The following is a 26,334-nucleotide window of genomic DNA, read 5'->3' as shown; positions in this document are numbered from 1 at the left end:
TGTGTGTGTGTGTGTGTGTGTGTGTGTGTGTGTGTGTGTGTGTGTGAGAGAGAAGAGAGAGAGAGAGAGAGAGAGAGAGAGAGAGAGAGAGAGAGAGAGAGAATGTTCATATGTGTTTCCATGAGTCAGTGTGTCTCTGTTCCCTATGGTTCCTCCTGCCAATAACCATGCTGTGTTCTCAGAGTCAAGCCTGGCCAGGCTCGCCCACCCCACCAAAGCCCAGGATCTACCACCCCATCAGGAATGTGGGGTTATGAAATGAAAAACAGGGTTCTTTTCCAAGAGAATTTTTTTTTATTATTTTTCTCTCTTAATTGGATTCAGCATTTCTTATTCCTCACACACCCTCTGGTAAAGGATTCAGATTCATATTTGTGCAAAGCACAAGAGATTGTGCTTGCTGGAGACCTTCGAGCCAACAGCCCCTATTCCCTGACTGAGCTTGCCTGTTGTGTTCCTTGCATGCTGCATGTTTGGGCTCTGACCCCTGAGTCTGGCCCTCTGACCTCTGCCTGTCCTGGGGTATATCCAGAATGATCAGGAGGAACAGGATCTCTGGAATTTAGAGTGCCTGAGATGGTTACTGAAATGCCCTCATCTGCTAAGGCCACTAGATTCTTTTCCACTGCCAAACTATTCATGGCCCTCAGCAGGTCAAAACTGGAGCTAAGCCTCCCATGAGTCAGAGCTCAGAGCCTCCCTGGCCTGCATAGACCATCACTGGCAAAACGCTAGAAGGACACTCTCCTCCAACCCACTGGACTAACACTGCGGATGCTGCCTTGTCTTCTGGCTTAAAAAAACCCAAAGCCCCTTCCCCTGCTCCACCTAGCTTGCCTCCAGCACCCTGACATCTGACAAGCTACTTCCCACTTCTCACCACAACCAACGCCTGCAGCTTCTACAATAGCGGTAGTGGGGTGCTCCAGGGTGCCAGACAGGCATGTGTTGCATATAAAAACAAGGTGATGTTCTAAGTATCTAAGAATGTTGGTCCCCTGAAGTGATTCTCACTGTTTCTCTTCCTCCTCAACTCTTCCCACTGACACCTTTGCCCCAGTAAGCACCTTTGCCAGTTGGGATTCTGAACAAAAACGCCACAGCTTCTTTTCTTGCTAGAAATTACCAATACATTCTGTAGTTGAGCAAATATAGGTTCCCGTATAGTTTATAAACATGATAAGACATACAGTTTGGTAAGGAGTGGGGGGGAGCTGTGCATTTATATATTTATATATATTTATATATTTATATTGGGTGGGTTGTGTGGGTAGGGAGTGAGAATATACATAAGTGGACACAGGTATAAAACTGCACCTTCTATGTGACTGTCATTGCCAGTAAAGTTCTAAATGCCATCCTCTGGCGATCTTTCCTTTGGTGATTGGTTCTTGGACCCCAGCAGGTCTGCCAGGACTGCCTGAGACATCAGGAATGAGAGGCATTACCCCACAGGCAGGGACAGAGGGTGGCATAGGGTTGGACTGGGCAGGTTGACTAAGTAGCTTCAGACAAGAGCTAAGAGTGCTCTGAGACTGCTGGCTGCCCCAGCTGGCTCTGGGTAAGCCTTGTCCTGAGTCCTGCTCCTTCGGCCCTTCTTTCCAGATGATCAGGATGCCACAGAGCCCAGCTTCTGCAAAGGGCACATGTCCTGTCTGTCACTACTAATGATTCACTTCGTGTGCCTTTGACCACTGTGCTGGAGTGGATGCTGTCCGTAGGTGTTGGGCCAGGACAACCAGGCGAGATGTGCTACCCCTCCTGTCTAGAGCTGTACACTTTGGGCTTATAATCCACCAGGAAGGATCCAGACTGTGGCTGAAGGCTTTAGCAGCCTTTTTCTGAAACCCAGCAGATCTTCCACTTAGGAAAAAAAAAGGAGAAAAGATTCTGTTCCTTGCTGGACTTGTGGCAGTGCTGGGTAATGTTGCCCTGGTCCTCAGCGGAGAGTGATCGCCAGCCCCAGTATCCAGGCCAGGAGCGAGGCCCCCAGGGAAGTGCCCGAGGAGGCCTGCTGCACCCCACTGGGGGCACGGATGGGGGTCCTGCGGGCACACTTGCCCTTCCTCTTGGGTCGCACGGTGGGCATGATGTCAAAGCTGAACTTGTGCTGGTAGTCAGGGGCATAGTCCTGCAGTTCAGGAATCTGCTTCCCAGTGCTCACCTTAGAGATCTGGTTTCTGTTCCTGTGGCTGGTGCAGTTCTTGCCTGGCTTCTTGTAACCTGACCTGGAGCCAGGCAGATGGCCATGTGGGTGGCCTTTGTCCCTGGAGGAGCCATGGGATGGATGGTGCTCCTTGCGGGCAGCCCTGTCAGAGGTGGTAAGCGTGTGTGACTTGATCTGGTGTGGAGATGCTGGTCCTGTGCAGTTCCGGAAGTCCTCGGCCCTCAGCAGCTTCAGATCCTGGCCTTGCCGCAGCTCAGGGGTGGCACAGGGAACTGCGGAGCTGGAGCCTCGGAACCTCCGCAGCCATTCCCACAGGGAACGTGCCCGGCAGCCACAGTCCCAGGCATTACCATTGAGGCGAAGGAACTCCAAGGCCACCAGAGGGGCCAGACAGTCACCCTGCAGCTCAGTGAGGCTGTTGTTGAAGAGGAAGAGGGTGGTCAGCCTGTGGAGGTCATGGAAAGCCTTATGATGGACCCACTGTAGCTGGTTCTCATGCAGCAACAACCGGTCTAGGTTCACCAGGCCACGGAAAATGCCTTGGCCCAGGCTCCAAAGCTTGTTGCCGTGGAGAAACAAGTGACTGAGGTTGACCAGGTCCACAAAGATGTCATCTTGGAGGTACTCAATGTGGTTGTCCTGCAAGTAGAGGTACTGCAGGCTGTGCAGGCCACCGAAGATGCCTGCGGGCAGGGCGCTCAGCCCACACTTATAGAGGTAGAGGGCATGAAGTTTCACAAGGCCCTGGAAGGTCTCAGGTGCCAGAGTTCGCAGCTGCCTGTTGTCTCCAAGGTCTAGTTCCTCCAGGTGCACAAAGCCCTCGAAGGTGTTGGGAGCAATGAAAGTTATGTTGTTGGAGTAGATCCAGAGAGTGACCATGGCGGGGCTGAAGTGGCCCTGCTGGAGGAAAGTGATGTGATTGTTCTGCAGGAAAATGCGCTCGCTGTCCTCTGGGATGCCCTCTGGGATGACAGCGAAGTTGTGTGCCTGGCAGCTGACTGTCATGGGTGCGGGGTAGCACACACAGTCTCGAGGACAGCCCCCACCCAGGGGTAGCTCCCCAGCCAGCAGCAGCAGCAGCAATTCCACACAGCACCCTGGTGGGGAGAGAGACAAAACAGCTGTGAGGGGCTGCCCGGGAAGAGGAAGATGCATGGGGAGCAGAAGGTGGGAAAGGGGACTGGTGAACCACCCTCTTGGCCCACAGGGGTTCTGTCTGCTGTACTGTACTGTACTGTATGCAGGGGGCGCTAGGCAAGGAGGTTGGACAGGAAAATTGGGCCCGAGGCCCACGTTATCTCCACAGCTCTTGAGCTCTGTCCTGAAAGTCTCTAATCCCCATCCAAACACCTCTTCAGGCTGTCAGCCCTACTGCTGGGTGGAACACACCCATGAACACAGCAAGTCAGCCTCCAGCTCTGGTCCCGGCTCTGCCACGTGCTCACCGTTAGCCGCCTTCACGAGTAATGACTCTAACAAAGCAAACATCCCCATCTGGAGTCCTGAACAATCCCTTTATTCAAATGATTACTCAAAATAAGTAAAGCATTGCGTTCATGATACCGAAACATACCTCAGGAGATGCTTCATTCACATAGTGCACCAAACTTCAAACACACAACACCTCCCTGTGCCTCCGTTTCCTCATTTTTAAATACAGTCCACAGAGCTGAACGGGTCTACAGAAAAGGCATGTTTCTGTGAGGGACTGTGAGTGACACCAGGGCTGACACATGAGGCTTCCCTGGGGTCTATGACACTGCCAGATTGAGGCCGCCCCCCTCTGACTCACCTTCTGGCCCTCTGCATCTCTCTGCCATGCTTGAGCTTGCCAGGCTATGGCTGTAAAACCAGGCCTTGCCTCTTGACTGTCCATAGAATTTCCTCTGTAGCTTTCCTCTAATTGGGCATTAATTAGACATTCGTTAATGGATCCTTAAAATAATTATTTTCGGATGTGTCCAGCCTGTGGTTGGGTAATAGGCCCACGCTCATTATTGAAGCAGCCTCATTATGGACGATTGTCATTACCTGCCTTTTTCCAGGGTCACAGCTGCCCCAAGTGGCCTAGCAGACGCGTCAAGAAGATGCGGACAGGCTCCAGGTCTATAGACGCAAACCCTGATGGGACAGGCAGCCATGACCTACCCCACCTCAGCTGGCCTCCTGCCCCTTCTTTTTCAGCTTGTTCAGCGGGGACCCTGGGGGAGCCAGGGTGCCTGGGACATATAAGCTGTGCCAGATCATGTGGGATGAAAGAAGCCAACCTCCTGACCAACCTGCCCACCCAGGACCCCAGACCTACTCCTACCCAGGCCCAGGCCCCAGGTTCCTGGCCAAGCATCCATCCCAATCACTCCTCATTCCTGACAGAAACAGGAAGTAAATGACATCTCCCAGCTGTTGGGAGTTATGGGTTCCCAGAGAGTGGCAGCTGCTTCTTGTCCCCCTGTAATCACCCAGCTTCAACTGAATGTTTCCAGCACATAAAAATCATCGCACATAATTTAGTTCCTGCATAATTGGGTTCAGTTGCGTTTTCAGAGCAATTACGACCTCAGTGGTGGTGTCGGCACAGCATAGGACCCTTTCCGGGTTGGGCCATACTCTGCAGGTCCTCTGCAGTGCTTTCAGATACCCAGCCACTAGGCAGCATGCAGGCCACAGCCACCTCTGCTCAATTTCCCTCTCTAAAACATGTCTAGGAGATGTTACTCTGTCAGTCTTCCTCCTTGGAGTCTTGGGTGTGGCCTCCAGCCTACCACCCTCTGTCCAAGAGCTGCTACAATGCAGAGGGAGGCAAGGGCAGGAGAGGTTCCAAATCCCAGTGGGCTGGAGGGCAGCCTGCCCTGTGCCATCAACGTCCAACCCACACTGGTTGCAACATCCACAGGCCCCCCTCTAATCCCCTTGCTCAGCTTGCACCTGCTCTCCTGCTCAGGCCTTCCTAGAAGGCTATTCTTGTCAGAACCTTCCCCAAGGAGTAGCCCTATCCCCGTCACCCCAAGAAAGCCCAGACTCTAGGTTCAAGGACATTCACAATGTTTTTCTCCCATTTTAGGCTGAAGGAGACACAGCAGAGCCTCCATTGGGGGTCCTGTGAAAATAAAGCATTTCCTCCCTGGCCTGCAGCTGCAAGCGGGTAGGGGCTGTGGTGGGCTTAGCACTAATGCCAGTCAACATTTGCACAGCTCACCCGAGTTTACAGAGTGCTTTTCCCTGCACCCTCAACCTGCTCTGTGCTGTGCTCTCCCACCTGCTGTGGCGGCTCTGTCTCTGTGTATCCCAGAAGAATCTGGGGGTCCCTTGGGTAACCTTTAAGTAGGAGCTTCCAGGGAATAACAGTGCACAGGGCTCTATTTAGGCAAAAAAAACCAAACTAAAACAAGACAAAAAAAAACCCTGCACCACACCTCAGGTGTGGGCTTAGTAACTAGTTTATGAATGAATGGTGGCAAGTGGAAAAGGTAGCTATCAGGACAGGGTGAAGGTACAATTGTGGTTTTCCCTCAAAGAGGGCAACAGGAGGACAAAGGACTCTAGGCAAGACCTGATGCAGGACCAGGCTCAGTTCCCGTTACCTCAAGGAAGAGCAGGTTATCATCAATAGGAGGTCTAAGGCAATGAGACCACAAGGACTGTGTGGGACAGTCACTTCCTACACAGTGAAGGGCTCTTCTGGAAGCATACCAATAGGATGCAGGTTCAGGGCAGCTGATACCTGTCCTTTCTTATTTTCCCACATGCCATAGCTTTCCAGAACCTCCATTTCTTCTAATGAGAGGGGGTTGCTGAGGGGCTCAACCAAGTTTGTATGCATGCCTTTAAACGCCAAGTGGTATTACTCCAAGACCTTGGACTAGCTGTCCCAACCATCCCTGACCACTTCCAGACCCCCAGCCTGAACCAGCAGGTGCCAGTCCTAGGATTGTCATCCAGCAGGTTTCTTCCCAGGGAGGCAGGCACTGCATCACCACGGCGCCTTCTGTGCCCTCTCCATGAGGCCCTTGGGAGCCCTGCCCCACTGATTGCCTGATTAATGTACCAGCAATGAGGATGGAGCCTTTGCTATGCATTTTAAGATTGCAAATTAGCAGGAAGCGAATCTCTGTGGAGGGGCCCTGTACCTCTCCTGCCAGACTCCCCAGCCCCTCCTGGGCAGGGCTGCCTTCTGCTCGAGGGGTTGGAAGGGAGAAGACCCAGCTCTCCTTGCCTTCCCTCCAGGAGATGCCCTTCACTGCCTTCTGCTTTGCTACTCCCAAACCTCCAGCCTCCCCCCCACACGAGTTCCCCAAGCGGCTGCACAGACTCATTCATTCCTTCTTCCATTCACACTTGCCCCTGAGTCTGGGAAAGTCACCGAAGCCAGTGGTGGGAGGGCCTGCCAATGAGTGTCATGGTCCATTTGCATACTGGGGTGGTAAAGCCCAGGTAGGTACCTGGGAAATACAGGGGAGGTTAAGGAAAATCTCTGATACCCCTGGGCCACTAATCAGCACTGTTTGGTCACCAGGTCCCCTGTGTGATGCCAGCAGTTCCTCAACCTCCCAGAGCATTTGACCTATGAACTGGGCTGAGAGGGTTCCTGCTCTGTGCAGCTGCCTTAGCTGTGAGGGGAGTGTGCTTAACCCTGAGCACATCACAGAGGACAAGCAGGCAAGGGAGCTGGCAGTGTCCTCAGATTGGCCTACAAACTCCAAATGCCTTCTGCCAAGCTGAGCATGGACAGCCACCTCACTAGGTGTGCCTATGAATGACCATGGGAACAGACCTGGTGGGATAGGCAGGAAGGCAAAGGCAATAGAATAGCATTTGCAAAGGCACTGAGGTGGAAAAGTGGGCCTGTGTTTTCCCACCCTCTCTAGTGGTACAGAGTCTCCAAGGAAGACTGGGTTGGAGAGACCCAGGGCTGGGGTAGCCAGAGAGCTTGGCACTGGGACTAGCATCAAAAGGGCCTGTCTGCTATATGTAGGCCACACGTTCCAGTGTAGTAGGGGCTCTGAAGTACCCTGGCCACCAGAAATAGGTAAGGAACTAATGAGGAAGATCTGGCTCTGGGAGGAGGGCCTTTAATTGAAGTTCTCATAACCCTGTGGGAGCAACATCACTCACAGGAGAAAACAAGGTGCCCAGAGAGCATCAGTGGCCGGCCACAGCTGGGGCATCAGTGGCCAGCCATAGCTGAAGAACACAGCGGTGGGACAGACCCTGCCTAATTGCCTTCAGGCTGTGTCTCTAGCCTCAGCTTCCTGCCCAGGAGTGGGCAGAGCAGCCTCAAATAGGGCTAGTCAGCTTTCTCAGGCCCAGGAGTGTCAGGACAGTCACTCCAGCGTAAGCACCCTAGGGGGCTGCTCTCCCTGCCCTTGAGTAGGGACATCGCCATGGCTAGCTTCTCCATGACTCCTGGGCAGGTCAGTGGGTCTCTCTGAAGCTTGCAGGTTGCTCTGCCTTGTAGCCAGTCTCTCTGGCCTTCAGCTCTCCCTCCCTCCTCTGCCCCCAGCCTGGCCAGATGCTCTGAGCAATCAATGCTAACCGAATGCTCTCTGCTGCGCGGATGGCGGCCTTAGGCCAGGCCGGCTGCACTCCTGGGGCTGCTGGCGCCTCAGGCCACTTGGCACTTATGCCACTTGTGTTCTAAGCATAGGCTCCTTCCTGGCTCAGTCCTGAAGACAAGGAAGCTGGCCAGGGAACAGCTGGGCTCCCCTTCAACAGCCTCCACTGCTGGGCAGAATGGCCAGCAGCCTCCTCCCACAGCTGTGAAAAGAGCATGGCTGTGGAGCCAGAGGCCCAAGTTCAATCCTGGCTGCTCCTTTTAATGTTTGCAGGATCCTCATTTTTCTCACCTGCAAAATGGGACAATCACTGAAGGCTGGGCCAGTCTCTGAGCCCACAGATGCTGGTACCCACCCACCGCTCCCGCATCTCCATCTGTCTAACTGAATCCATCCAAACCAAGCCTCTCTCTTCCTCCACCACCGCCTCCGCTCGAAGCTTCTTCATCTTGGGTGAAGATGACCCACTCACTTGAGCTCAGGATCAACCTCAGAACCGTAGTGGCTCCTTCCCTCAGCCCATACTCCACTCTCTGGAAATCCTGTTGGCTTAATTTTAGAATTCATCCAGCATCTATCCACTTACCGCAGCCACTACTGCTATCATTCTCCCAGTAGCCTCCTGGATGTACCCTCTGGACCCATCCTCACCCCCACATCTCCTTCAACAATAGCTAGGGAGGCCCAGGGGAAGACCCAGTCAGAATATGCTGTCCCTCTGCCTAAATCCTCCATGGCTCCCATCTCACCCTAAGGTGCTCCCAGGTCTAGATCACGGCCCAGAGGCACTGCCTCTCCCTGGCTACACAGACCTCACAGTTGTCCCTCTTATATGCCAGGCACTCAGCCTCCTGCCTTTGCCCATGCTGTTCCCTCCTCCTGGAACTGTTCCCAGTATGTGTGCAGGGCATCTTCCCAGCAAGGCCACTCGTAAGCAGCTGATTGTCAAGGTGCCTCTTCCTGGGCACATTTTATTCCACAGCATGCCACCTCTTCTAATGCACAGCGCAAATCTCTTGTTTACTTTCTGTCTCCTCTGTCCTGATGAGCGTGTCCCCTGCATACAGTAAGTGATCAGTGTGTTCCCTGCACATAGTAGGCTCTCATTGACAGCACCTTCTCAAGTCTCTGCAGAAAGCCCTAGGTTTAGAAAATCCCAAGCCCAGGACCTGGCTTGTGTTCAGTAAACACTGGTTGTAATTACTCCTGGGGAGACTCAGAGCCTCTAGGATGAGAGCAGAGACCTGGTTGTCATCAAGGTTCCCTAGGTCCATCAAGGAAGTGACCAGATGATGACAGCTCTGAGGACCTAACACCAGGCCTTTCCTGGGGTAGAGGGGCACATAGTCAGTTTTGCCCAGGACTGGGGAGTTTCCCAAGGTCCGGGACTTTCAGCACTAAACTGGAATAGTTCCAAACAAACCAGAAGAACTTAGTCACCCTAAAGGAGGGCCAGGACCAGAGCCTTTCAAACAGAAACGACCAGGTTAAGGGAGAGAGGAAGTCAGATTTGGTGGCACATGCCTTTAAGCCCAGCACTTGGAAGACAGATTCAGGTGGTTCTCTGAGTTCCAAGCCAGCCTGGTCTACAGAGTGAGTTCCAGAACAGCCAGAGAAACCCTGTCTTGAAAAACCAAATAAATACATAATAAAAAATAATCCTAGGGAAAAAAAGAAGCAAGGGAGTGACCACACAAGCCTATGTTAATATAACAGCACACTTTGGCTCAGTACCTATAGTCTCGGCAAAGCGTGAGTGAGCTGTGGATATCCGAGCATTACATTTATGTGCATGTCTGTGCAGGTGTGTACCTAAGGTGTTTATGTGCTCACATGCGTTGGCCTGCATGCTCATGGATGTAGACATAGTTCGTATGTGAGGCATTTGCATCTGCCTGATGCCTGCACATAAACTTACATCTATCTCTAGAGACCCAGGATGACAGCCCAGACTCCCCTTTTCCTGTAGCACCTCAGGCAAGGGACTCCAGGAGAAGCAGCCCATACTGGGGCTGGGGATGGCGCTGAGGTGTCTTATTTTGTTCTCACCAGCTCTTTGCCCTTGCTCTCCTCTTCATACTCTGAATCAAACAGGACCTGCAGGTTCTCCCTGTACCAGGATCCCGCTCGGCTGAGATGTGGGCAGCTCCCCGTTGGAATAACCTTTTGGCTTTTGTCTGCCTGGGCTGGTCCCTTGAAGCAGGCCTGACTGCCAGCACCATGCTAATTGGACCTACAACTTCTCCTGAGAGCAATTTGGGGTCTCCATATCCTAGCCATCAGGCCTCACTTCCTTGCCTGCAGGGGTATACTGTAGGGGGTGGGACTGGGGGCTACCCTGTGCAGCTCTGTATTAAGGCACTTCCCCAACTTATGACCCATCCCAGTGGGAGCCCATTTCATCTGGGCAACTACAGATGGGCCATAAAATCTCCTAGAGGCCTTAGAAGCAAGGGAAACCTAGTGAGCCTGTCTGGGCACCTAAAATTTCTGGGCCTGAGCAGGCTGCATGGGAGATGGTGTCACTTATTTTAGCAAAAGATACTGTCCCCAGGCTGGCAAGACATTCTGGCAGTATTCACTCCAACTCAGGATGGTCCCAGAATCCAGAATTTTTTTTTTCTTGGTTTTTAGAGACAGGGTTTCTCTGTGGCTTTGGCGGGTGTCCTGGAACTAGCTCTTGTAGACCAGGTTGGTCTCGAACTCACAGAGATCCTCCTGCCTCTGCTTCCCGAGTGCTGGGATTAAAGGCGTGCACCACCACCGTCCAGAGTTCTAACAGAACATATGCTAAGAGGTACTTAACCCCGGGCTAAGATTCTTGGAAGGCATCCTGCGTTTTACTCTGTCCTTTGTCCCAGTCCATCATCCCCACAGCTTTCTGTGGGAAATGCAAGGCTCACGGACATCTTTACCTCTTCCAGCACCCCTCACCCACACTCCCAGTTCATAACCTATGTCCTCATGCCCTCATGTTAACCAACCCTGCTGCGTGGTTTGAGGGCCCTAGGTTGGGGATGTGGGTTTCCCTCCCTCTCACCACCACCACCACCACCACCATTTCTTCCTCCTCCTCTTCTTTTTAACAGGATCTCATGTAGCCAGGGAAGGCCCCAACCTCCTTTACCTCCTGCCACCATGTTCTGGAATTGTGAGCATGTGCCATCACACCCTGGAGGTAGGGGGGCGGGGTTCTGAGTATTCATCCTTCCCAGGAGGTTTCCAGGACTTGCCACCTGCCCAGAAACCTTGTAGAGCCAACTGCCACTCCCCACAAACAACAGCAAATTGTAGGTGTGTGTAGCAGGGCATGGGACCTTGGAAGGAGTTGGCAACTATCTATGGAGATGCCTGTATGGGGGCTTCCAGAGGCATGCAGTTTCCACAGGGAGCTGGGGGGTGAGGTGTGGGGGAAGGGGTATGCAGGGAGCGGTGCTTCCAAACACTGAGCTACAAATGAAAAGAAGCAGCTCTCTGCTTGTTTCCAACCCTGAAGAGCCACCCCTCCCTGGCTGTCCGTGGAAGGCATTCAGGACTGATATGAAGGCTGAGTATGGCCTGTACCTGCTAATCACCCTGTTCTGCACCTGTCCCCACTTCCCACCATGTTTTGGGAGAGGATGGGCTCATGGTTGTCTCTACGACATTAGGAGACACAGCTCCTTCACCCATGGGTCCTCCATTGTGTATGTGGGTGGGGTGGGGTGGGGGGTGATACAAAAAGACCAAATTAAGTGCTGGAAGCACAAAGAAGGGGTTAATATTTAGATGAAAGAAGGTACCTACTTTAACTATGAGCTCAACATTTGAGTTGTAATCTAAAGGATAAGAATGAGGAACAAGGGCTAGCAATGTGGCTTAATTGGCAGAGTGTTTGCTTAGAATGCTTGAAGCCGTGGGTTCGAATCCCAGAAACACATAAGGCAAGTGTGGTGAGGAATGCCTGCAATCTCAGCACTTGGGAGGTAGAAGCAGGGCGGCCAGAAGTTCAAGGTCATTCTTGGCCACATAGCAAGCCTGGGACACACAAGACCCTGTCTCAAGGAGGAGGAGGAGGAAGAGTAGGAAGAAGAAAAATAAGGAACAGGGGTAAACTGAGGAACAGCTTCAGAGAATGACTGGTACAATGGCCCTGAGGCAGGACTTGGTACAGATGAGGGAAAGGAAAAGGGATGAGGTTAGAGAGACAGGAGCAAGAGGCTGAAAGGGAGGTGATGCAGCCAGACTTGGGGAATACAGGTTGATAAAGAGAAAGACAGGCGGTAAGGAGGCCTGTGGCGACAGCCTGTGTGAGATGCTGTGAGGTCCCAGTGGCAGAAAGCAATGGGCAACATGGAGAATTGTTCAGGATGTCACCCAGATGAGCCTCTGTGAGGTATGGGAGCACTGGGAGGACCATAGTGGCTCTACCAGGTACCCCTATGGGCCTGAAGGAGCCTAGGAAGCAGGCTTGGGCACATGTGAAGCCTGAGTGGCCTCAGATGCAGTGGTAACAGCTGGATGCACAACATAGGAACCCAGAGGAGGCAGGGCACCTGGGAGCCATCGGCATGGAGACGGCATTTAGTCCGTGGGAATGGATGAAGTCATCTAGGATAGTCAAGAGAGAAGACGTGGGATTGAACCCAATGGTGGTGTGACCGTTTAAGGAGGGCAGAAGCAACCTTGGAGAAGATGGTGTCCCTGAAGCCCAGTGTTTCCAGGAGGAATCGATGTGTTGATGACCGCCGAGAGAGAGCTGTGGACTGAAGCACCAGACTGATCAGCCATGGAGAGGTACCAGTGGCGAGCTCACATCCAGGAGAAGACAGAGAAGGACAAATAAGGGTGAAGGGGAGGGAAGGAAGGCGATGGTGTTGGGTCAACCAGGACATGGGAGGATGCGTTGGGATAACAAGTGCCCCAGAGTTTCCATGGCTGCCAGCAACAAAGGCTAGCCAAACAAAGATGAGAGAGGGCTCCGTGTGGGAAGCTGGGTCAGAAGAGCATCCTTGACCCAGAACACTCCTGGGAAAAGACACAGAGACAGACCAGTTGCTGGCTCCTTCTATGATTGCTGCAAGTGACAGGCATCATCCCTACACACATTTCATTGGTCAACATCATGCATGTAGCCTTGCCTGGCATTATGGGACGGGGGTGACTCCTCTTGGGGGAGGCAGGGTGTAAGGAGTGTCTGTGGGCACCAAGAGCACACTCACACAGGAAGCTCTGACATTAAGTGGTTGGAGAAACAGGAAGGACCTTGTGGGGGTGTGGGTCAAGGGCAGCTATTTTTTCTTTTTTTAGATTTTTAAAATTATAGTTTTTATCTCGAATCACTGCACAGTAATTGTACATATTTATGGGGTACAGCCTGACATTTCAAAACATGTATACAATGTGTGATGATCAGGGCAATTAGCCTCGAATGTTTATCGTTTCTTTGTGTTGGGAACATCCAAAATCCTCTCTACTAGCTATTTTGAAATTTACAATTAATTGACAAGCACAGATACCCTACTGTGCAACAGAACATTAGAAGTTACTCTTATCCCACTGCACTGGGTACCCATTAACCACTCTCCATCTCCCACACCCTCCCAGTGTTTGTTTTTTGAGATGGAAGAAATAGAGCCGGTTCTCATGCCAACAAGCATGATTCAGGAGGAGAGAAACTGTCAGAGAGAAACTGAAACAGGAGGCCTGAAAAAGGGCAGAAAACCGGAGGAGACAGGAATGCCTGCTCCCAGTAATGGAAGACCACGGACGGCACACACAGAGATAGCAATAGAGTTAGCCTTAACAGATTCTATTTTCTCCATGAAGCAGGAGGGCTCTTTTGCTGAGGTTGGAGATAGAGATGAGGGTGGGAGTCTGAGGCACACACACACACACACACACACACACACACACACACACACACACACACACACACACACACCACACACCACACACACACACACACACACCCACACACCCACCCACCCACACCCACACCCACACACACACCACACCACACCACACACACACACACACAGGGTTGCGGGTGAGTCAGCTCCTCTGGTCACCTGAGGCCCTCAGAAGGAGGGTTGGGAGCTGTCAGCAGCTCCAGCCAGCCTGATCTTGGGGCTTTCTCCAGGGATTAGCTATCAGGTGTGGCAAGAGGCAGGGAAGAGTCACCCAAGGGTGGGGTTTCCAGTGAGTCTGCATTGTTGAAGGACCAGGAGTTTGAAAGCGTTTGCAAACATGCCTTTCTAATTCCACCTGACTCGTCCTCTGACCAAATGCTTCGTGCCTCCTTTTGGACTCTGGGGCTCTAGCTTGTGTTCTAGGTCAAATGACAACTAGGCTCTCCAGGTCCCATTCCTCATGCCTTTCTCTTTTGATTCCAATACAGACTCTCCTCACTTCCTTCAGAGCCCAATGGGCACCTCAGGTACTTACTCTGTTTCCAGCTGCCTCTCCCACCTGCTGGACAGAGTGTTGCATATTCTTCAGGGGCCCACAACCGCCCATCCTCAGGCCCTAGGCCTGGGAGACCTGAGCCAGGTCCCATTTAGCATGGGCTTCCTGGTGGTCTCCTCTTTTTACCTATCCAGTTTTCCTTTAAAGTCATCCATCAGTACTTACTTTCATCTTAGAATAATACTTGCCAGTTGTGGGGAAACGTAAAATGTGTGGAAGTAAAAAGGACGGGGGAAAAAAATCACTACATTCCCATTACCCTTGACAACCGTTGACAGGTCCTTGCTGAACCTTCAATAGCTCCTTCATTTATATAGGGCTGTATAAAATTTAAATAAAAATTTTATTTAAAGAAATAAAGTTGAGATCATGTTATATATGCAGCCCTCTGCTTCCACCCAGCTGCGCGGCCCAGTGCTGTGGATCCTGAGGGAGCCCCGTGGGAGTAGGGGTCCCTGCCCCAGGGCAGTGGGGAAATCAGCTCTCATCAATCAGCCAGGGCCAGTTACCTAGGTATGACATAGAAGGAAGAATGATGGAGTTGACAGGCAAGATTTCTGGAGACTGCAGATGATCTTGCTTTATGCAAACATTATAATTTATTTATCTCTGAGACATTTATGTCTCTCATTTTTTTACTGCTATAAATTATCATAGCTGAGCTGGGCATTGTGGTACAAGACCTCTAATCCTAGCAGCTGGTAGACCGAGGCAGGAGGATCTTTAATTTGAGGCTAGTCTGGGCTACAGAGTAAGTTCAAGACTGGGCTACATACTGTCTCAAAAACAAAAAGTCATGGCAGAGCCCAAAGAAGAAATGGCTCAGCCATTAAGAGTATTGACTGTTCTTCCAGAAGACCTGGGTTCAATTCCCAGGACCACAAGGTGGCTCACAACCCTCTGAAACTTCAGTTCCAGGAGATCTGATACCCTCTTCTGGCTTCCAGGTGCACAATGCACCCAAATGGTACACATACCTGCATGCAGGCAAAATAACCGTACACATAAAATTAATAATGAGAAATATTTTAAACTAGCTGGGCAGTGGTAGCACACACCTTTAACCGCAGCACTTGGTAGGCAGAGTGAGTGGATCTGAGTTCAAGGCCAACCTGTTCTACAGAGTGAGTTCCAGGACAGCCACAGGAAAAAAAAAAAAATCCCGGAAATTTATGGCAGAGTGATGACTCATGCCTCTCATTCCCTGGTACTTGGGAGGCAAGACTATAAGAGTCCTAGACCAGCACGGGCTACATGAAATCCTGTTTCAAATTAAAACAAAACAAAAAAATCATGGCAGAAATTGGCGATATTTGCTGCGTCCTGAGAGGCAAGGCTAACGGGAAGCTGCAGGACTGGGATGAATGAAACCACCCTCTCCAGATGTCAGGGGCTTTTGATTTATTACTGTGCCGATGGATCTATTAATTCTTTAAGGTCAGTAAATTAAATTAAATAACACTGAAATCAACTTCTTTGTCCAAATTCCTGATCTTTCTTTAGACCAATTTCATTGAGCCCAAGTCCCCTTGATGGACACTGACAAGTTACCTCCTAGAAAGTTTAGCTTACAGCCTTCAGCCTTAAGATCTGCACAAAAGAAGTCCCCAGCCACAGGGGATTTTAGTCAGCCCTTCCTGCTGGCTGCCTTCCCATCCTGTGAGCTACTCAGAGGCGCCAAGGGCTTTGTCTTGGAGACTGTGGACCGAAGCCTATGCTGAACCGCTCTGTTCATCCCAGGGACATTCACACTCACTTCATGAATAGCCCTTCCAAATCAATCTGAAAGGTGTTCATGTCTCCATCGTACCAGTAAGAACAATGAAGCTTAACACACTGCAGCCATTTGCCCAGGGTGGTAGAACTATTATGATTCAAACAAGATGGACCTGGCATCCATAATGAAAGGCTAGATGGCTCTTTAGGGGCATTGATCACTCGGAGACCCTCTCTCAGCATCACCCTCTCTCGGACTCTCCCCTTGCCCTCCTGTGGACATCTTCCCTCCTCCCTGGTCTCCATTATTTACTTCCACTCAGGCTCAGGAGACTGGAGAAAGGACAGGCGGATGGGGAAGGAAGTGGAAATTCTGTGTAATACCCTTGTCTGTATCACAAAACTTGTCTTAAGTGCTGGCCCCAGGGATTGCTGGAGTTGGCACGACAGAGGAGGGGCTGAAGGTCAAATTAAATTGGACTAGTAACCCCCAGAGGGATCCTTGAAAGAGGCTGCTAAAGAAAGAGCTTCCGGCGGGGACTCGGTGGTTGAGGCAGGCAGTGGCTGCATGCAAGGCTGACCTGGCCAGGTCAAGTCTGCTTAGCAGGGCCTGGTGGTGACAGGACTGGGTTCACAGGAAACCTGAAATCTTTTGCCTTTTTCTCCCAGTAATGAGTTGGTATAAAAATGGATCTTGAATAAAATTGTCTGCAGTTTTCAAATTTCAAAATGCATTAGTCAAAATATATCAAATTTCCATGTACTGGCTTACCACCTGCTCTAAGTGGGTTCCCTTTTCAGCTGTAATACATTGAAATATGAATCACCCCCTGAGAGGCAAAGGGGATCAGTCCTGGGCTCCACTGGATCCCCACAATCACCCTTCACTCAATGATAACATTTATTTCCTGGGTGGCCCAAAACCTTGGCCACTTCCCTCAATCTCAAATTCCTAACCCAAGCCCTTTGCAGCAAGAGGCAGGAGCAGCCGACTCACACCCTGCTGCCCCTAGTGACCAGCTACTGGGAGCACCCAGGCTCACCAGGAAGGCAGGCCTGCTACCCTATACCCGATGGCTACACTGTCTTCAGTTGCTCACGGGTGTTTGTTTGAGACGGGATCTCACATAGTCCAGTCTGGCTTTGCACTCATGAGGCCCCTGTCCCTTCTGGAAACGCTTCATTCTCCATTTCAGAAGCATGACTTTGCTGATTCTGTCCATCCATCCACCCTGATGACTGCTGCTCCTTAGTGTGCTCTTCCTCGATCTCTTTGTGCCCCCATTCTCTAGGCCTGAGTCCCAGCTCCAGTCCCCAAGGAACATTTTCAGCACCGTCTCTGCGGAGTGAGATCTGATGCTAGGCTTCAAGTTCACAATAGGCCACTAGACTGTCCACCAATGTCACCACACGGCTATCTGACCAATGGTCAATCCCCACCACATCCTCAGCGTGTTTCCTAGCAGGCTTCCCCATCCCTGAGGCTGACAAAGCCGTTCACTTGGCTGCTCAGGTTGAAAATTCAGAGGCTATTTCCCATTTCTTCCTTTCTTTCATCCTATTTTTCTTTGATCCCTAGGCCCCACTGGTTTCCCCTCAAAATATATCCCCTATACAACTCTCTGTCCTCACGGCAGCCACTGTCATCTCTCTGACCCTCCAATGGCTTCCCTAACGGATCTTCTGCTTTTATTTTCGCCCATTACCACCACAATCTACACCACAGCCAGAAATATTTTCAAAAATAGTTAAGTATGGGCCTGGGGGGGTGCAGCTCAATGTTACAGCACTCGCCTTACATATGCAATGCCTGGGTTTGGCCCTCAGCACCACAAAAACAAAAGGAAACTATAATCATGTTACTATCCTATTTGGAATCTTCTAGTAGCTTCCCCTGCACCATATAAAATTCAACCTCTTATTAGTCCACCATGTCCTCTCCAGCACCATCCTTAGCCTGCCCCAGCACTAGCCACACACCCTGGCGCTAGCCACACTAGCCACCCTAGGTCAGAGCAAGCTTTGGTGCCTTGGAGGTTTGGCTTTGCTTTATGCTAAAGTCCACACATACTTCCTCCATGAAAACCCTAAAATTTGCCATTTGAAAGCACACAGTAGTGGCATGGAGTGCATTCACAGCACTATGCCAGCCACCGCCATTATCTAGTTCTGGAATATTTCCCTTACCCCAAAGGGAGACCACATGTCCATTAGCAGTCACCCCCATACTCCCTCCCCCAACCCCTGGCAGCCACAAATCTCCTTTAAGTCTCAGTGGATTTGCCTGCTCTGAACAGTTCATGCAATCAGAATCACATAACATTTACCTCAGAGTTTTAATGCTGGCTCTTTCTACAAGGCCACTTGTCCCAGGCAGGGCCTTTGTAGGGCCATCTCTGTTTTGGCAGCCAGGTCTCAGATCACACATCACCTCCCTGTCTTAGAACACCCTCCTCCTGCCCCCAGCCACTCTTGATTTCATAAGAACCCTGATCCATTTATTCTCCACCAGCATGCCACACTTCAAGAGCGCCTGGTTTAATTATGTGCTTCTGTGTTCCCTGTCCCCAGGACAGTGCTGGGCCCTCAACAATTACTGGTGGTCCGACAGAGCCAACACGCTATCTATTGCTCTACATAGACCCATCTTCCACACTACCAACACCCAGATGACGAGGGGAGGAAGCAACACTTTTGGAGCATGGAAGAGTAGGGAGGAAAACCTCAGATGTAGGTCAGCCTCAGTCAGGGCGCACAGAGGATTGGGAGAGCTTCTGAACTAGAAGGAAGTACCTGGGCAAGACCAGAGGCTGGGAGAGAGCATGCCAGTTAGGAGCCATGGGCAGTTTTCAACATGTCCCATTGTTTCATTTGCCTCCTGCACGGAGGCGACATCATAGGTCTCAGAGTCGGGTTGATACACATAAAAGATACAACAGAGAGAGGATGGAGTCTCTTTTGTTTGTGTTTCTTCTCCACCCCAGCGTATCCCCCCACACCCTCCTGGTCCTAACATGTGCACCATCTCACAGATACAGAGACAACAGACTAGGTCCCAGCTGCTTTTGTATCATTCTGCAAACAGCTTTTAGAAACACGGGAAGACGGTGTGTGTGGGGGTGCATTACAAGCAACCGCAGCTGTATTCCAGGAGTCAGAGAGGGTGGCGGTCTTTGGAGTTGCTTTCCCAGGAGATATGCAGGTCCAGGAGAGGCCTGGGACAAGCCCACCCCCAACCCATCATAAACCCATCTCTTTATCTTTCTTGGCTGGGCTACCAGCTCCTCTGGGCACAGAGATGACTGTGAGCCCACTGCTCTTCATTTCTCCTGATTGAATCAAGCCCAGCTAGTCCAGGCCCTGTGGCTCTGGAAGTCCAGCTGAGTTCCCAGGAGGAGAGGCCTTTCTCCAGAGCCAGAAGGCTCAGAAGGGCAAATTCAATTGTGTACAAGGCAGGAGCCATTAACCTGTCTGTGGACTGTGGCAAACCCACCTCACTCCCTGCTCCCTCTGCCACCTCTATGGAATCCTAGCTCACCGGCTCCTAGGCTGTGCCCCTTCTCTCTCTCCTCTCTGTTCACTGTTTCTATCACTCAGGCCCCTAGATCCAGAATGGAGTTTGAGCAAAGGAGGACAAGAAGCCCATGGGAAAGTGACCGGTGCGCCTCACTGGTCAGAGTATCTGGATGCAGGTAGGGCCATTTGAATACAGGATTCTGGAATCTCAAGTGCCTAGCACATGACCTAAAGCTGTGCTTTCCAGGGTCACTGAAATATGGCCTCGAACTCAGAGAGATCTGCCTGCCCCTGCCTCCTGAGTGCTAGGATCTAAGGCCTGCGTCACTACCACCCAGCTAAGATGATTTTTTTTTTTAACTTTTAGACTTATTTAATGTGTATGACTAGAGTTATGGATATTTGTGAGCCACCATGTAGGAAACTGAACCTGTAGCCTCTGCAAGAGCAACAAGTGCTCTTAACAGCTGAGCCATCTTTCCTGCCCCAAGAGGGATGAAATATTTTCAAACACTATATTAAATAAAAAATATTTTAAAGCTGGACTGTAGTGGCACACACCTTTAATCCCAGCACTTGGGAAGCAGAGGCAGGCAGATCCCAGAGTTCGAGGTCAGCTTGGTCTACAGATCGAGTTCATAGACAGCCATGACTAATACACAGAGAAACCTTGTCTCAAAAAACAAACAAACAAAAAACCCTATATATAGAATGACTTTCACCTTTTGTTTTTACCTTTCTAATGTGACTTAGAAAACCTAAGTTATCAGCTTGCCTTCTATTAGAGAGAGTCAATGCTGAGTGAGGGCACAGGCTTATTGCCTTCTGAGGTGAGAAAGAGTAAGAAAAGGTCTTGCAGGTTTGGGAGACCTCTAAAGGGTGCTACTTGTCAGAAGCCAGTCCTGAAGTTCCCCCACAAAATCTCTATATTTTGGCATTAGAAAGCCAGGGACTGCCCAGTGGTGGGACCAGCCCTGTGGGGACCCCGAGACAGGAAGAGGCACTGTTTGGAGAGGAGACGCTTTACAGTCATTGCTCCTTCCTCTATGGTTGGCAGTGACCACAGGCCACTGTAGATGCTTCTGTGGCTACTTCAGGGGCTGGCACTGTCGTGGGGGGCATCAGGAAAAGAACCCATCCAGTCCAGATATTTAAGAATCCAGGGTGCAACTCTTGAGTGTCGAGCAAATGGAACCCCTGACTGAGACAGCTGGAGTAGTGTCCCAGAGCTGAGAAAAGGGCTAAGCCAGGAAAGAAAGGACGACGGGACGAGGGTGCAGTGCAGTGGTAGATGGCTTGCCCAGCATGTGAAAGGCCCTGGGTTCTATACCCAGTAGAGAAGAGAGGGTGCAAAGACAGACAGGACCTGGGGCAGGGCAGACCTGATGATATGAGGGTGCCCTGCTGGGGCTGAGGAAGCCCACCTGAAGTTTCTGCCTAAGAATGAGGACAGAGAGGCTGCTGGGGCAACAGCTTGTGCTGAAGTGGAGAGCTTTGGGTGCTGCCATTTGGGGATAAGCTGGTGGTCTGATGGGGAAAGGTGGGCGTGTCCCGAGACTGCTTGGCAAGCCAGGCTAGGCTGGGGCCACAACTGGCATTTTTGTTGTCCTTTCATACCTCCATAGAAGGGTAGGATAGGTAAAGGACCCTAAGGAAATCTGGGTAACCCCCATGGCTAGTCTCTGAATTCTCCTTCCTTGTGAGACACCCCTCCTCTACTCCCTGCTCCCCCAGCCCTGGCCTTCCCCTCAGCCCTGCCTCACAGGCAAGTTCAAGTCTTCAGCCCCAGGAGCATTTTCTCTCACATGGGTGTGGCTCAGCAGCCACCCCCAGCCTCAGCAGAAGACTGGCTTCCTCAGGTCCCAGCCCAGGAAGGGATGACTTGCTGGATTTCCTACTTTAAAGCTAGAGGGAGGCTTTCAAGCTCTTCACTCTGGCTCCCGCCTCCCACTTAGGAGCAGGCCTGCTCGTTTATGCAGCCCCGATCGTGGGCATCTCAGGAGCTAATGAATGATCCGCACCTCGACTCAGGTCAGCAGCCCCTGCCAACTTCCTCGGTCCCTTCTTGATGGCTCATTATTCCCGTATTCCCAGGAGACGGATGGAATTTTTTCCGCCATCACCTAATTACATTCCAACTCAACGTGAGACGTTGACATGTGTCCAATCCACACACGATTCCTAATAAGCCTGAGAATGTTCCCACAGAGGGTATGAATGGGGATGTTTTAATCTTGAAGCGTATGTGGAGCTATTTCCTGGGGGGGGGCTCCAAATGAGAGCCCCTCTCCTGTCAGAAGCAAGCAACCCCACCTGGGTAGGTACAGAAGTATATGTAAGGCTGTGACAAGGTGGCCAGAAGTCACTGCAAGGAGAAGCAGGCAGGGAGGGGATTGTGGAAGACCTGTCGCCGGGAAGGAGAAGACTCTGATGGTCTCTAAGGTACACCCAAACTGTGCAAGGCTCCTAGACAGGATTCCTACCCTATGCAAAGCGGAGTGTCTCAGTGTGTCCCAGCCCCGGGGAATCCTTGGGATGGGGAACACAAGTTCTGTCTTGTGTGGCCCTGTGGCTTGGGTACATCACTGTCTCTCTATGAGCCAGAGGACACCGATGCTGGGTGGGAGAGGTACTGGTTCCTGTTGTCTCCCAGTAATGGAAACTAGAGTAACTGCCTGTCCCTAGTTCATCTTAACTGGCCCCGGCTTTCTACAAGCCCAGTGCTGGCTTCACTGCTGCTTGTTATGCTCAGTGGCCTTTCCCACCCTTCTTCCATCCCCTGAGCGAACCTCACCCATCTCTCTCAGAGCTACAGCCCTCAAGCTTTCTGTCACTCATCTCTTCTCATAGGCTGACAGATGGAATCATACAAGAAACAATACGCTGAGGTGGGCAGGTAAGCGGGTACAGGTGGCAGCATGGAAGCCAGGCCTCTCCAAGGTCCCTGGGTTCCAGCCACTGCTGCCTTGGAAGGGGTGGAAGTGGGGCTCTGGTTATCATGTCTTTGGATTTGCCAGAGGTTGGTTTTATGGATTTGTACATACAATTGTTTAACTCCGTATTCAACAAATAAAGAAAACAAAAACCAAACACTGTGTGGGCAAACGCCACTCCGCTTATAGTGTGGATTCTGCCTGAGGCCATGCTTGCTGCCAGCTGCCAGATTTGCCTACTGTGCCCCCTGGAACTCACAAGAGTTCCTTCCTCCCCTCCCCCTCTATACAAGGCTCCTTTGCTGGGTGGGTTCTGGTTCCCCTTCAGGAATATGTCTAACTCTGTGCTCATCACCCTGGACTCAGCCACATCCACCTATAGTGCCAACACCCGAATAGCAGGCTGTTGCAGCGCAAGTGCCGAGTTCTCTCCTATCTGCAGCCTTGGGTCATGCTGTCTCTTCCATCTGGGATACTCCTCCTTACCTGATCCACTGGAATAACTATATATATCTATATATCTATATCTATCTAATATATATATATATATATATATATATATATATATATATATATTCTTTTGGTTTTTTTTTTCCCAAGACAAGGTTTCTCTGTGTAGCCCTGGCTGTCCTAGAATTCACTCTGTAGACCAGGCTAGCCTCAGAGATCCATCTGCTTCTGCTTCCTGAGTGCTGGGATTAAAGGCATGTGCCAGCTGGGGGCTGGAGAGATGGTTCACTGGTTAAGAGCACTGAGTGATCTTTCAGAGGACCCAGGTTTCATTCCCAGCACCCATAGGGCAGCTCACAACTGTCTATGACTCCAGTTCCAGGGGATCTGACACAGACATGAAGACAAACCCACCAATGCATATAAAATAAATAATTTTTTAAAAAAGGCCTGTGCCAGCATCATCAAGCTTTGAATAACTATTCTTTAAACTTGGCCTGAGCCAAATGTGTTCTCTTCCCTTTGGGCCTACCCAGAGACTGTGTTCATGCAACATGGCCTCAAGATTGTCAGTTTTCATGGAGATATCTATAGGCAAGTGAGAGACTAAATAGACAAATGAATACTGCCATACCATGTGTAAAAATAACACTTAGAGCCAGGCAGTGGTGGTGCACATCTTTAATCCCAGAATTCAGGGGGCAGAGACAGGCAGATGGATCTCTGTGAGTTTGAGGCCAGCTTGGTCTACAGTGCTAGTTCCAGGACATCTAGGGCTACACAAAGAAACCCTGTCTGGAAAAACCAAGCCAAACCAAATGAAACACTGGAATCCACAGTCTGTGACAACCAAACAAGGAAACCAGCCTAGTTCTCTACAGTGACCAGCCTAAGAGGCCAGCTTGATGGCTGTAAGATAGTCTAAGAAGCAACTCAGAAAGCCAGACAGCTGCCTTGTGATAATCGGCTCAAACCAGACAGGTCTTCACTAAGTTCCTCCACTTTTGTTTCTGCTTCCAACTTGGGACAGCTAGAGAAGAAATGGAACACTGATTGCATTGGGTTTCCAGCTACAACTTCACCTGCCTACAGCATCTCCATGTTAGCTGCCTCCAATGAGAGCTTACCTAATGGCTTTTCCAATCCCCTGTCTGCCTTTGGCTCTGATAAAATGCAAGTGACAGCAGCCGCCCCCTGGCTACAACCTGCTTTGAATAAAAAGCTTTTATTCTTTGATTTGTTATTCTTCATTTATTACCATCCATGTAACAAGCCTTGCTGAAAGTAACGGTTTGTGATGCTTTGAATATGGCTTGTACCCACCAAAACTCATGGTGAGACCTGGTCCCCAATGATGGAAGCCTTCTGTAATAGGAATAGTTCCAGTCATGAAGGCAGAAGTCTCTAGGATGGGCTAATGCCTTTCTCATGTAGCTGAATTCTTACTGTCACAGGACTGGGTTGGTCACTACAGGCACAAGTTGTAAGAAAGCAAACCAGGCTCTCATGTTCTTTTAAATGTTGCCCCTGCCCTTCTACCTTGAGTGGAATCATCATGAGGCCTTCTCTAAAAACCAACAAGATACCAGAGTCCATGCTCTTGGATTTCCCAGCCTCCAGAATCATGAGCCAAAATAAACTTGTTTCCTTCATAAATTAACCAGTCTGGGGTAGTCTGTTATAGAAACAAAATGGACTAAGACAGGGCAGGAAACAAAACTAATCCATTATCTTAAATAGACTCAGCAGGACAGCTGCTCCCGCCGGGAGTGCCGCATGTGGCTTCAGTCAGATGGTAGCAGAGTCTGAAGCCATCTGGGGACTGAACTGCTGGACATCTGAGCTGTCATCCTTTCTGTGGGTTTCTCCTCTCCACGTGATGTCTGTCACAAAGCTGGCCTCCTAGTTGGGGCTCCCAGTTCCCCAAAATACAGAAGTAAGGCTGATCCTATTCCTTTTGTTTGTTTTGTTTTTATTTTTGAGACAGGGTCTCTCTATATAGCCCTGGCTATCCCAGAACTCACAAAGTAGACCAGTCTTGCCTTGAATTCACAGAGCTCTGCCTGCTTCTGCTTCCCAGATGTTGGGATTAAAGGCGTGGACACCATGCCCAGCTTCCTATTCCTTTTTTTTTTTTTTTTAGACAGCGTTTCCCTGTGTAACAGCCATGGCTATCCTGGAACTCCCTCTGGCCCCAGACTCACAGAGATCCTCCTGCCTCTACCTCCCAAATGCTGGGATTAAAGGCCTGTGCCACCACCACTTGGCCCCCTATTCTTTTTTGAGACAGGGTCTCACATAGTCGAAGTTTTCCTCAAAGTCACTATGTAGCCAAGGCTGGCCTTGCACTCTGAATCTGCCTGCTTCCACCTTCCGAGCGCTGGAATTACAAGCATTTGTCCCAATGCATGGTATAACACAAGTGAGACTGCTTGTCTTCTTAAAGCTTAGGGCCAGAACTGTTTCAGCCCCATTTTCACTTCATTTTATGAGGTAAATCAAGTCACAGGACCATGTGTGGCGGTACACACCTGTAAGCCCAGAACATGGAGGACTTAGATATGAACACCGGGAATTTACCTCAGCCTGGGCTATAGAGCAAACCGATGTCTCAAAAAAACAGCAGGGTCTTGGAAGAACCATCAGGAGTAACTGCACTTGCTGTGCAAGCATGAGGACCTGAGTTTAATTCTCAGCACCCACGATAGAAGCTGAGTGTGGCTGTGTCTATTATCCCAATGCTGTCACAGGCAAGACAAGCAGACCCTGGGGTCTGTGGCAAGCCAGTCTACACGAACGGGCGGTGAGCCCTAGGGGCAGTGACAAATCTGATTTCAGTGGAATAGGGCAGAGAGTAGTGGAGCAGGACACCCAGGGGCCTCCTCTGGCTTCCACGTGCACAAGACATGTATGTGCATGCGCACACACGCGTGCACACGAGCACACACACACACACACACACACACACACACACACACAATTAAAAAGAGGGAGACAGACAGGATCACACACTCTTGTTTTTATAGCACTTGTAAAGTGGAGGCAAAGAGGTGAGGAATTCAAGGTCAACCTTGGGTTACACAGACCCTGTCTCAAAAACTCAAAACCAACTAACTAATGAAACAAACAATAATAAACAAAAATAATAGGCCAGGCTTCATTGTCAGCCCAGATTTGACACAGGAAGGGACCTCATACAGACATGAGTAGGCACAGGGTGGGGCCCTCTTTGGAGATTGGCCCTGGCACATCTTCCTTTTCCATTGACACCGCGTTCTTGACTCTGCCCTCCATGCCTGGCAGGGGGCCTGAGTGAGCAATGCTCCAAAAGCAACGGGAAGGAATGAAGGATGGCAGAGCCAACAGATGGACAGAGGACTGCATGCAGGTTTCCCTGCCTGCAGGCCCCGCCACCACGTTTAGTTCACATAAACACCGCTCTCTGCCGATGAATGTGCCTCTATTTTTAAACCTCTCAAGCGGTGAGTGGTACTCAACATTTTCTGAATCAGGGACCCCCTTAAGCAATCCCACTGCAGCTGTAGGAGACCCC

At 50.7% G+C, this 26,334-nt stretch overlaps 1 protein-coding gene across 1 annotated transcript in view; it reads right to left on the bottom strand.

The window, feature by feature from the left end:
• Positions 1–271: 271 nt before the first annotated feature.
• Rtn4rl1 (reticulon 4 receptor like 1) overlaps positions 272–26,334 on the bottom strand; it is a 75,659-nt gene continuing 49,596 nt past the window's right edge. The window contains exon 2 of the mRNA XM_027426756.2: positions 272–3,264. Within this exon, the coding sequence (XP_027282557.1) occupies positions 1,940–3,264 (1,325 nt within the window). The 3' untranslated portion in view covers positions 272–1,939. The remainder of the gene's footprint in view (positions 3,265–26,334) is intronic.

This window comes from Cricetulus griseus, chromosome 7, assembly GCF_003668045.3.
Source record: "Cricetulus griseus strain 17A/GY chromosome 7, alternate assembly CriGri-PICRH-1.0, whole genome shotgun sequence".
Lineage (NCBI taxonomy): Eukaryota > Metazoa > Chordata > Mammalia > Rodentia > Cricetidae > Cricetulus > Cricetulus griseus.
This window is presented reverse-complemented; position numbering and strand designations above follow the sequence as displayed.